Below are 12,892 nucleotides of genomic sequence, written 5' to 3'. Positions count from 1 at the left end.
TCTGAGGTCAGCCAGCGATTATAGGTCTCAGTCTTTGGATTTAAAGAAGCAACTGTGATGCATTTTATCATAAATTACCTCATGTTTATGAATAATTTAATAACCTTATGTATAAACTGAGATTGCTGAAGAATCAACTTCCAAATTGGATCAAATACAGCCATTCAGAAGAATAGTTTTCAGATGTTTTCTAGCTCCAATGCCAATCAGTCAACTGTTAAGACAAAGCTAGATTCACAAGTTCAATGTCAGGGTCACATTTAATTTCAAAACTTATCAAATAAATTCATACAAATGTTAAGAATGGATAGTGGTAGTAAATGCACTTGGTACAAATTCATCAAGGGAGAGCAGAAACAGTCATATTGTTGGGTGATGCTAACAGACAGGAGGAAAGACAAATTCACTGCTCAGGTACGGCTCAACTCCTGAAAAGCACATTGGCAACAATCTTTTTTTTTTTTAACTTGTGCTCCTACCCTGATAGATAAAAGTCTCATCTAGCATTTTTTAAGCAAGTTTTTGATTCCCTTCATCTACCTCTCAGTGTGCTTGTGGTGAGACCAGGAGAGAAGATACAACATGAGAAATGTTCCAACCCGACACTGTAACGTCCCGCTGCCTTCTGGCGTCGTGTTTTGATTCAAAACCTGCACTGCATCAACGGCGGGGTTAAATCATCTTCATCGTAACTAATAACAACAGATCATCCATTCATTCATTCAATTAAAAACTGTAAAAAAAAAAAGTTTTCCTTCAACTTAAGGATAGACCAAAGAGAACTTGAAATAAGCCATAACATGTCGATCTGCTGCTGAACATCTTGGACCTCCAAACTGGGCATCTCAGCTCCTTAAAACCCATCACCGCTCCACTAATGGTGCTACCGTGCACAGACAAGGTGGGCGGCTTTGTGTTTCCGATGCAAATTAACCTCTGAACCTGAGATCTGTCTGACAGGAGGGTGTCGAGACCAGAAACCTCCCGCATTGTGCCCTAATCCTACTCTAAACCCACCAACAGCTCAGGTTTACCACCCAGTGAAAATAACAGGGCTGCGAAGATGACGATGAAGATGATGAGGTCACTAAAATCTTAAATCAACTAAAATACAAAACTCCAGACATCCTCAAAACGTTGGCTGCAAAAAATGACTTTACTGCAGTTTTAATGTTATTTTTAAAACCAGCATTTGCGACTTCTCTGCATTTTACATTGAATCAAATGAGCCGGACTGAAAGGGTGAACAGAGACCCCACCTTTTTGTGCAACAACAACAAAAACAATACACAGGCAGGTAGGCGTCTCTCTCCCCTTTCAAAATCACATCGGGGGCAAATGATTAAAAAGAAAAGAAAAAAGAAACATCTGTACAGTACTTTTTAACAAAGTCATGAAATACAGGATTCCTGACTAACGCAGTCCTGTGTGTGAGATGTTGTGTTGCGTGTGCCTTGACCGAACGGACGCCATGGCTTTTGAAGGTTTTGAGTCCTGCTCCTCTGGATCTAAGCATCATTACTGCTGAGTTTTCATTCTGCTTTGATTTGTCAGCTCCCTTGTCTCTCAAACATTTTTGTTTTTAATTTTTCTATGTTGCCTAGATCCTCTATCCCCGACAAAAGTAATTAGTTCTGTGGCAGGACGGCGTGCGCACACACACGGCTTCAGCCAGTCAAGCTTTCTATAACTATGACGGCTAGTCCTGCTAGCCTGACTGGCCTGCTGAACAGTTCGTACACTGGCTGGTTATGTTCTGGCTTCCTGTCTCTGGAGCTCATTGGTTCGGGGTTAGAGATGGATGGTAGGGAGAGTTCGAATGAGAACTGGTGAGGGGGGTTCTGGGCCGCTGAAGTACCGCGGCTTCCTTGCTACCGTTGCGACGCGGCAGAGCTGAGAACCGCCTTGGCACTGGGACTTCCACCGCAGCCTCTGGTTGGTGTGCAGGATGGAGGATGAGGAGGAGAAAGTAGTTCAGACAGAAGGAAGAATGAGGAGAGCAGTGAAGAGTTTGCAAAAGATCGGTGAGGTTCTCCTCAGAAGGAAGAGAGGTAGAAGGGAGAGATTAAAACAACAGGCTGAAGGAAGGGATTGATCTGCCTGTCTTTCCAAAAACAGAAGCTCTCCATCTCCTTCTACTGAGGGAGAAGAGAGGAGCAGCGATCGGGAGGGACTGAGTGAGGTGGAGCTCGTCTTTGCCCGTCTCTTCAGCGAGACTGACAGGTGGCACAGGCAGGCCAAGGACCAATGAGACGACCAGAGGAGGGGGGATGGGAGGGACTCGTGTCCGTCCACCACGACCAAACAGAGGACAATCAGGTCTTAAGAGCTCAAACGGGGCCGCTTCCTTGGAGACTGCTCTTCCTCCTCGTCTTCCTCCTCTTCGTCCTCATCGTCGGGGTAGTCCACCAAACCAACCAGAGCAGTCTGAGAGAAACAAGAGAAACGACATAAAAATGCACAAGTAAAATCAAACTGCTGATATGTGGCATCTGTCTATCGTAATCAGCTGTCGGGGTGCAGGATGACAGCATGTTTGGCATTATTCTTGTTCATCAGCTTAGACTCAAACGTGTAATGGGATAGCTTCACTCACATTTTGCTCTTACTGATCACTAACATAATAAATAACATAGTTGCCAATAACAGAGCATTTGTGTTGTTGACTGCAGTGTTGTTGAGATAACTCTAGAAACAAGCTGTGAACAAACAAAATATCTGTTTTTGCCATTGTAGTGTAATTTATTGGGTACAACGTGCTAAAAGTAAGAGATGATATAATTATGGCAAATGCTATTAGACTGAAGACCAGAAGTAAAACATATGTACTCAAAACAATACATAAAAACAATAAGGGTGTAAATTTAAGGTATTATAACATTTAACATATATTGGAATAATATGCATGAAATCTATCACAAAATAATAAGGGTAAGATGTGAAGCTAAATGTTTGAACTTGTCTGAGCCTGTTCTCTGTAAAAGATGACCAAATGATAACTTCATGTCTTCTGTAATGTGAGATCTAGGGTGAAATGATAACCTGACGTCATGATGTGACCAATAGATTGAGAAAAGTAGAATGGTGTCTAAACTGTCGCTCCTATCATACGCCCTATAGGCGTGGAAAAATGACCAACGCTCACAGCATAGAAGACGGTGCACAGCTCAGTATCTTCAGTTCTTCTTGGAGTGTTGTCATTGCTAAGAATTACTCCTCGATTTTTTGTCCACAAATAAATCCCGCTGCCCTCCAAATGCTGACTTCTCTTGGTGATTTTTTGAAGACTTAATTTACACTTCACCATTTGACAAAAGGTTCTCAATCCTTAAATAAACAACACTGCACAGCCTTTACAGTCTGACAGAAGCAATGATGTTAAACTTGGTGATCCTGGACTCAGATCTCCACGTTTTGACAACATTACCTTCACTACTGGTGTGGCAGGAAGAGCAACGGTTTTGACGGACGAAGTTGAACTGTTGTTTGGAGTGACAGCCGGTGAGGCAGGTGGGATCGCAGCAGCTTTCCCGTTGTTGTTGGCACCATTAGCTCCATTGGCAGCTCCTACAGGAACAGACAACGTGATCATGTTGCAATCTTGGAAAAATCTCCAGGAAGATTGATGCTATGATACCACCGCAGCTCACCTTTTTTGGCTTCCATGTATTTTCCATAGGTATCAGAGAAGTCGTCCTCCATCCTCTTCTCCACTGCCTCTCCATCATCGTCATCATCGTCGTCATTGAACCACAACTCTTCATCCTCGTCCAACGACCGTGCATCTCTGCGATATCTACAGGAGGGAAATATTACTGTTTCCTTCCATATAGTGGGAGCTGGGAATATTTTAACAAAGCATAGTAAAGACCTCTAGACGTATTCAACCAATGTGTACAATAAGGCCACTGACCTGTTCAGTCTCTGACTCTGCCGGTCTTTTTCCTGCTCATATCGACCCTTCAGGCCCTTGAAAGTCTGGACATACTCGATGGATTCAAGTGCTTTATAAAAGTTATCCACAATGTGAGCTATGAGGGATTTGATGTCCTCCTGGAGAGAGAAGATGCGATGAGAAGTCAACAACGATTCACTTTGTGCAAACACAAATGGAACCTTTCATTAAGGGAGAGTTCTGCATGTTTACTTACCACTTTTATGAACTCAAAGAGCTCTATGATGGCTGAGTTGAGGAGGTTGTATCGGGTGCCGTTGTCCAGCAGGGCGTTAATGACGGGCTCAAACAGGTTCCCTTTGATGATGTAGCGGTTGTAGTACTCATCTTTCAGACCAATGATCCTGCGCATGAAACGCAGGGCACCTTGGACAAAAACAAGACAGCGACTACGTAAAAATGACACCGCATGACAAATACATAGCAAATCCAAAGCTTGGGTGTAGTTAAAAATCCCTGTATATTTAGTTAACGTTCTATCAGAAAGCAGTAAAACTACTGACAGAACATTTTGATAAGGAAAGACAAAACACAGCGGTGTGTGACTGAACCCTTTGCATATGTGGTAACTTACAAAGAGCAAGAAAGGTGTGCTTTGAGTTCATGAGCACCAGCACTCTCCTGAGCAGGTCTTTGTTCATGATGTAGGTCTTGATGTGATAGGTGTGGTGCTCCACACAAAAGGTTAGAAGCTCCAGGATCAGTGCCAGCAGTTGAGCAGTCTGGAAGTTGTCTACACGAAAAAAAACAAAACATTACAGGTCAGGACAGTGGAAACATGCAGTGCAACATGTCCAAAACTCACATTTAAGGTGCAGACTAAATTTTATAGTCCTGTCTTTTCCCCTCAAATACAATCCACATTCATTGTTATTCAAACAAACACAATCATGTAATCCTGGAATACATAATTACATCTTGCAGTCATTTCTTTACACCTAACCAAATCTGTTAGAAATACTTGGCAACTCTCAAAATGTTCTTTATCTGATACAGAAAATTGTAGCCACTGCATCATTTAAGCCAATTTAAAGAGATCCTAATCATTTATGGAAACAAATATAACAAAAACTAAATGTAAACACAATTGTACTGTCTGCTATAAGCACAACTCCTAGCAAACTCTTACATGAGCAATTGTCTGATAATTAATGGTTGATGAATTAAACAGCACTCACCTGGACAGACTGGGTTGATCTTTGTGGATCCCTCCTGCAGATCTGAAAGGCCACGACATAGAGAAATGAGTAAAATTCTCTACTTATCCAACATTTTGACATCCTCTGGATCAACTTTTCCAGCTTACCTTTTGAGCTCTTGTCATGTGCTGTGTTGGCCAGCAGAGGAGCAGTTAGAACATGCATGCAGTACTTGTAGAAGAAACTCAGAAATTCTGTTTTCTCAGTTTTCTAAAAGAAAATGGGCAAAGAAACTTTGAGTGCTGTTCATGTTTAAACACCGGACAAATCCAACATGAGTTCACTTCAACAGCTCCTCAACATTTGTCAGGGAAGGCAGGAAAATAAATCAAGAAAATAGATATATATACACCACTCAAAGTTCAAAGCAACATGCCAATTTTACTGGGAAGGGTTGAAGATGTAACTTTCCTCTCATCACTCATTTTACATGCCAGAGTAAAGCTGTTGTCACTGAATGTTGAATTTGGCTCAATTTAGAAAATAAAGATTACAACATAACAGTTAGTGAGCAGCAAAAGCTTCATTTTCCTGACAAGAGATTTATGGCTTACTCCTTTTTTGGAGCGTTACACCCACGAAATCTAGGTCTGTTTTATTTGTGTAAAGACAAAGCCAACTGGGAATATCTATTTACAAGTGAAGTTCAAGCATCAGCCAAAGAGACAAGCCGGTCCTGCCATAATAGTCCCCACATATAAAGTCAGTGTTTACTTGAGCAGTAGCAGCAGACATGAGGACAAGGGAGATGTATGATTTTGTCAAACTGCACTGCTTTAAATCAAGAAGTACAGTTGCTTTTGCTGATCAACAAATCACGGATTGGGAAACAAAATGTATTTCTGTCTTTCGGCAACAAGCACACAAGTAGATAGTTTTGCTCACATTGGTGGAAGCCAGCATGTTCTCGGGGTCTATGAGTGTCCTGAGCAGACCCATCAGCTGGACGGCTCCTCCTAACTCTGGGTCAGAGTCACAAATCATCTGCTTGATCACCACATTTATCAGCAGAACGTCCTGGAACACACAAATACACACACAGGAGAGTCAACACAACGCAGTTTGGGTGCAAAGGCATTTTCAGATTAAAAGAAATATAACAAAACTTTGCTTAACACAGTAAGAGAACACAAAACCTGTTGGTATAAAATCTATGCCACAGAAATTGACTGCCTGAACTTGTGCATAAAAGATGAAGCAGAAAAACGGAAACGTCAGCAAACGGTCTGTCAATGATGGAAAGCGTAGCCAGTGATGATAATATCCTGCAACACTTGGACATGTTAGAATCCACCATGTTTCAGTGGGTGGAAAAACATTGACAAGTTATTTTGTAACGGCTAATGGCATTTACTGAGCAGGAAACACCATCACAATGGGTCCGTAGCAAACAACAAGCTAAGCATGTTTGGGTCCTAAAAATAACTTGAACCAGCCCTTGGGTGAACAGTCAAGTGAGCCCTAACTGTAAGACGATGGTGTCGTATCATGACAATTTTAAAAACACATAATTTAAATGCTGCTTTAGATATAAAGATTGCTCCTAAATGTCAGTTAATATAGCTTAGTCTAGTATAGGGGCCTCTTTCTGGACTAAAATCCAGAATTTCTTCAACATACTAGCTGGGTTTCCATACAACTGTCAAGCAAATCTGAAGTAGACTTTTGAAATGATGCAAAAAAACAAAGGCATGAGATAACCTAGGCTTCAAAAGTCAAAAACTACCTCAAGTGAGAATAAAAACTTGGAAATCTGAGATGCTTTATTTCAAAATCCTGCCACTCCTATTAACCTTCTGATGCTATATTCCAAAATGTTCAATAGAAACACAGCTATTGTTTCTCTGCCGGTTGTGGGTCTCTAGTCCAACCACAACATATTTGACACTGTCCACCACTTTATCTCTCCTACTAGAATAAAGCAAACTGCTCACAACCTTGCAGGATAACCAAGCTCATTTAATATTTAAACTCAATTATTACTTGCTCAGAGAGAAAGACTGCTCTAAAAGCCTGTTGTGCTCAAGAGCCGTGTTCAACACTGATTTACCACTAAGATGTACAAACAGCAGGAATATAAACACAAAACACTCCATTTTTACAACTTGAGAACAGTTTAGAATTTAAATATTCAGTGTAAAACATTTTTGTAACAAAACACAGAATAAGGTTGTTTTGAATATGACAAATTTCACAAATCCTGGGCTGACAAGCTACAGTCTGGCATCTCAAAAGTGCAAGTTGAAAGAAATGTTGAGATGCTTACATCATCTGTCTGCTGTGGCTCCTGCATGACAAACTCTCTGACCATGGAGGGGCTGAATTCCACCAGGTAAGAGAAGATGTCGGTAGCCGCTGCCCTCACCTGCAGGTCATCCATTCCCTGAACAGAAGATGAAGAGGAGTCAATGGCATGGACATGGAGATAATTCTACAAACCTGTGTGTCCCCAGTTAAGCATTCAAAGGCTAGAAAGAAACTACAGAAGTACATGACACCCACAAGGCTTTTTGTTAACAACAACTTAGATATTCACATTCAGGTAATGAAGGGAACATACCATGACTATTTCAAGAGCAGGTAAAATGCCTAGATTTGCCAGAGTTTTGAAGAAAGCGTCCCTGTTTTGTGGTTGCAATGTTTGTGAAAAAGCACAGAATTCCTTGACAAAGTTCACCTGAGGAGCAGAGAGGAAAAACAGCAGATGTATTGGTTGTCCAGCATGTGGCACAATAAAGCAAAAAATATTTAAGACAAAAAAGACAATCATCTGATATTGTGAAGTTTTTCCTACTACAGGTTGTAAGCCGTTCTTAAGATAAAAAAAAAATTTACAATTGCATGGACCCATAAAATGAATTACTTCCCATTATTTTACTTTTGTTCGATGAATAATGTTCTCAAAGTTATTGTGCGAGAGATTTAAAACATGTGACAGAGCATCACCATGTGATACCATCAAAAGCGTGACTGTCACACAAAGATGGCATGAATTCGTAAAAACATGGACAGCAATGAAAACACTGGGTCAGACTCACAGCATGAGGTATATCCTCAAATGCATCTAATTCATGAATTTTATAGTTTCAAACTGAAATTTTGATTTTTTAAATTGATTAGTTGTTCAGCCCTGAGGACAACCCAACAAACAAATGGTGATTTAGATAAGAATCGTCATAGAAACCCCGATAGAAACATTAAACTTATGTAAAAAGGGATGAAATCACATACAACAGAATCATTCACTATAACATCATGATTACTGAGCACCTTTGACTTTCACAACAAAGTCAACTTTACAAATCTATTCAAGCTTTAGGTTTCTACATTTAACCACAAAGACATTAACAGAAAATGTGGCTTGGAGATTTGACGACTGTTTGACTTACGAGCTCTCTCCTTTTACTGTCCTCTGTGGCTTCGTCTGTGAGCTGTGCAAAGACCTCCGTAAGAAACTTCTCATCCTCCTGTGGCACAGTCAAAACAAGGTTAAGAAATCAACTCGGTAAAAAAAAAAAAAGATTTAAATAGAAATAAAAGAAGAATGGGACACCTAATCCTGGACTGTCTGTATTGAAATTTTGCTGCAACAAGAATCAAAAAAGTAACTATTCTCACAAAACAAAGAAGTGTACGACTTTTACAGACACGCATACAGAGAAATCCAACCAATAAATACCAAACACTTAGTAGTGAAATGTATGGACTCGCAAATAATTTTTATATCATGAAAATTATTTTGTAGTACAAGTTCTTGTCCATAACACATGCCTCACAGTTACATTAATATCAACTATCAAGCATTACAACAGCCCTTAACCCATTTGCTGACTGACTTCCAAAATGGTTTATCTATCAATCACATTACAAAACTTTACAATTATCTTTTACTTGTGGGAAAAAAACAAACTGAAGTATTCTGAGCAACCACATATATTCTTTATACACGCAGATCATCACAATCCTTATACATTAGAATCTGTTTGAAATTTTCATTTGAGATTTCCACATTTGATACTCACATTGAAAATCAGTACATTTAGTGATGGAAATTCAATCATTTGTCATCAGGTGTGTGTTATCCTATAGTAATGAACCACTGACAAGGCAATTCATTAAACAAATTCCAATCAGTGGCAACATGGTGAAGAATACAGCACTAAACACTATACTGAAGATTTAAGAGAATGTTGCGCTGCATTCAACCACCAGTGAAATTTGGTCCAGGAGAAACCATCAGTTTGTTCATCGTCGTGCCTTGGATCCTTACCTGCAACATACTGACAATCTCCACCTTGTTGAAGAAGATGAAGGAGGTGAGTGTGGACAGGAAGTTCTCCTCAAAGACTGACGGTGTGGGCAGGATGATGTCCTGGATGTACTGAACGCGGTAGGTCTGGTGGATTTTCTGCCGCAGCTCAGAGTCTGTGATCGGGATCACCTCCTTAAACTTTGCTGTCTTGGTCAAGAATTCTCTGTGTCGTTTAGGCTGAACCAGTGCCGGGTCATACTCAAGGCAACCCACCACATCCATGATACAGTCGTCAGAGAACATCACCTCAAAGAGGGCCGCTTTATTAAGGAACAAGACACCTCGGACAATCTCGTAAAGATGATGCAGGCCTTCCCTGTTGTCCAGGTCCTCGCATACTCTGAAGAGACCCAGGAGTTTCTTGATGTAGCCCTCGCTCATCAGGGCCAGGGCAAGTTTTTCCCTACGGATGGGCGAAGACAGCACAGAGGTAACCAGGTCTGCAATTTCCTCCAGTCGGCTTAGTTCACAAGGAGGGAGCTCCACCAGGTGGCTTGTCTCTTGAATCTCCTCAAAGCGCTCCTCCTCTGACTCATCGATGGGGTCCTGGGTGATGTCCAGAGCAGGATCCTTGCCTTGAACCTGAGCAATAAATGTTGGTAGTTACTAAATGAAGAATTAAAACAGAAGTATTGATGTACCAACTCTTGCCTTTTGTGCTAGGGACAATAGAATTTCAACACCAACAAACCAGCATTGGTGCAGTTTGTTGCTTTGACATTACCTGGCAAATCTTCTCCCAGATCTCATCACAGCCAGCCTTTTCCTGGAAACTTAGGGCAAGGTCATAGTTATCTGCTTCTGACCACACAATCAGTGTGTCCTGGATAAAAGAGAAAGAAACATCAAACATTACTCAAAGAGATGCCTACCTATTCATAGGACGCAGTAAGGAGTTACATTACAAAACTTACATACACAAAACATGTTTCAAAATGGTGAATTCTGAATGGAAAGAACTCCTTTAAAATTGGGCTGCAACTACCCTTTTACTTATGTTGTCAATTATTCTACTGGTTGTTTCTTGATTTACTGATCAGTTGTTTGATCTATAAAATGTCAGAAAATTTTGAAAAAAGTCAGTGCTTCCCAGTGTCCAAGATGATGTCCTAAAATGTCTCGTTCTGTCCAAAAATAATAATTTACTGTCACAAAGGAGTACAGAAACAATAAAATATTTAAAATTAAGAAGCTGGAAACAGAGAATTTCAAACTAATTTCTCAAAAAATAAAAAGAAACTGATTAATGTAGTGTACTTGTAATTACTGATGGTGTGACATGCCCGTTGCTTATTTTTAGGTTTACAATCAAACCAGACACTGAATTTCTGTCTGCTCTGCATCACTGAAGAAACTGTCCAGCAACAAGTCTCTGATTAGTGTTAACATCTTTGACATTTAACACTCAAATTTTGGATTTGCTGATAATTTTATCAATCACTTATGCATGGATAAGTGTTTAGTAGCTTAACTGGTTTCAGATGATGTAACACATACCTGTTGTTTCTGATATGCAGTATTCGGGCTTATCTTCGACTCCAATAGTAGTGATCCTGAAGGACAGATATAAGGGTTAGTGAACTTTTGAACTGGTGAGAATGAACAAATTCTAATCAATTTCTTAAGGCTATGATCAACTTATCTGCCTAAAAGTAAGCAGCTAAGGTAAATAGTGTAAAAAAAAAAGACTAAAACACTGCTGTAAAGATAGAAAGTTAAAATTCACAACAGTAGGGCTTAACATTTACTGGTAGGCTATTACAATACTACTCATTTGTCATCTATATATGAACACGTAGCGGTTTATTATAACGGGGATTGACAAGTTTGTACGTTTAGGAGCAGACTTTCAGGGCCCCCATGCTACGGAGATCACGTCGTCTGTTAAAATAACGAGCATGCTAGCACCTGCTTTTCATCAAATTGCGTTTTAAAGAGGGACGAGCTTACAGTTCATTCTTCCAACAGTCTAAAACCATCGGCTCCACACACTGCAGCAAAAACGACTCAAAAAAATTTACCAAATATACACAGCGGTCAATTGTAGCGTTGTGTCCGAACACCCAGGAGTTAGCATGCTAACGTTAGCTAACGAATCGCTACCGCGGCTATGCTAACAGAGAACTTACCGTCCGATTCGGCCCTAACTAATAATGATATTCCCTTCAGTCGCTCAACAAATGTAGACGAAACGTGCCCGGTGCCCCGATCGTCCCACTGCCGGTCTTCATTCAGCGTATACACTTTCACTCGCCGCCGAGTGTCCGACATGGTTAACCGAGTCGGAGCTAGCAGGCTAGCTGGCTGCTAACAAGCTATCAGCTCACCCCGTCTAGTGTTTTCCTCGACCTGTTAACTTTGTTTTCACCTGCATGTTACAAAACATGCGCGTCTACGTGAAGTTCACACTATCGGTAAAATGTAATTGTTCCTATTTCACACGCATATTACGCTTACGACGTGAACCAACTCAACAGGAGGCCTGATATCAAACAGTAGAATTCACAGAGAACACAACAACTCCGACGGCCTCCGTGCTTAACGTCCACAAACCGCCATCTTGTAATCCGATCTTGTGTTCTTTTTCTTCTTCGACGTCAATCAAGCGCTAACTGCCGCGGGGTCTCCTCCTCCGGCGGAGTCACCCAATGGCAGAGCCGCAGCGCCGCAGCTCAGCGCGCCCCCTGTAGGCGACAACAGTAACAGCACCAGCAACCCGCAGATGAAGACATGAAGTGCAAATGTAGACAAAACAGATACCATGTGTTAAAGCTGCTTTTTAATTCACAGAAGCTGCTACAATAACTACTTGAATTAATCACACCATTGTACCATTTTTTATATTTCTTTGTTTTTTTTTATCAATGTATAAATTAATTAATTCCTAAACACTGAAGCATTGTTAGGATCTTAACATATATGTGTATATATACAGTTTGTATTGGGTATGTGTTGAGTTTCCATCGGACAACTTTATGCATGTTTTTGTAGGGGTCATACCTTCACTTCATTTTGACTTTTGCACATTAATTGCGCCTTCTTTAGCACATTGATTTCCTTATTTTGTTATCTATCTATCTATCTATCTATCTATCTATCTATCTATCTATCTATCTATCTATCTATCTATCTATCTATCTATCTATCTATCTATCTATATATCTATCTATCTATCTATCTATCTGAAAACAAACTACCAGTCTATCTATCATTCCAGATTAGTTTGGTTAATCACGTTAAATAGTAACAATCACAATTCAAATATAGTTTTTAAAATTATTGTTAGTATCTTGATATATGTGTAAAATAGATTGAATACATAAAGCTATATGTATTTGAGATTTTATATCTCTATATATCTATATATATATATCAACATTTTCAGGTTATTTCAGACTAAAATGAACACAAAATGTCACACACCGT

The 12,892-nt window shown here is 40.2% G+C and overlaps 1 protein-coding gene across 1 annotated transcript; it reads right to left on the bottom strand.

Annotated features, from left to right (window-relative positions):
* Positions 1-241: 241 nt before the first annotated feature.
* LOC111563985 (protein phosphatase 4, regulatory subunit 3B) lies at positions 242-12,047 on the bottom strand. The gene is made up of 16 exons (XM_023263292.3): positions 11,596-12,047; positions 10,964-11,019; positions 10,191-10,289; positions 9,425-10,048; positions 8,544-8,621; positions 7,715-7,831; positions 7,421-7,537; positions 6,040-6,171; positions 5,262-5,364; positions 5,134-5,175; positions 4,530-4,688; positions 4,152-4,321; positions 3,914-4,053; positions 3,651-3,796; positions 3,428-3,567; positions 242-2,427 (listed from the first exon to the last, which is right to left on the bottom strand). Exons 1-16 carry the CDS (start codon positions 11,735-11,737, stop codon positions 2,323-2,325), a joined length of 2,370 nt encoding a protein of 789 aa, XP_023119060.1. The 5' UTR covers positions 11,738-12,047; the 3' UTR covers positions 242-2,322.
* Between the last annotated feature and the right edge of the window lie 845 nt (positions 12,048-12,892).

The sequence above is a fragment of the Amphiprion ocellaris genome, chromosome 16 (genome assembly GCF_022539595.1).
Source record: "Amphiprion ocellaris isolate individual 3 ecotype Okinawa chromosome 16, ASM2253959v1, whole genome shotgun sequence".
NCBI lineage: Eukaryota > Metazoa > Chordata > Actinopteri > Pomacentridae > Amphiprion > Amphiprion ocellaris.
The sequence above is the reverse complement of the archived record's forward strand: the minus strand, read 5'-3'. Positions and strand labels throughout refer to the sequence as shown.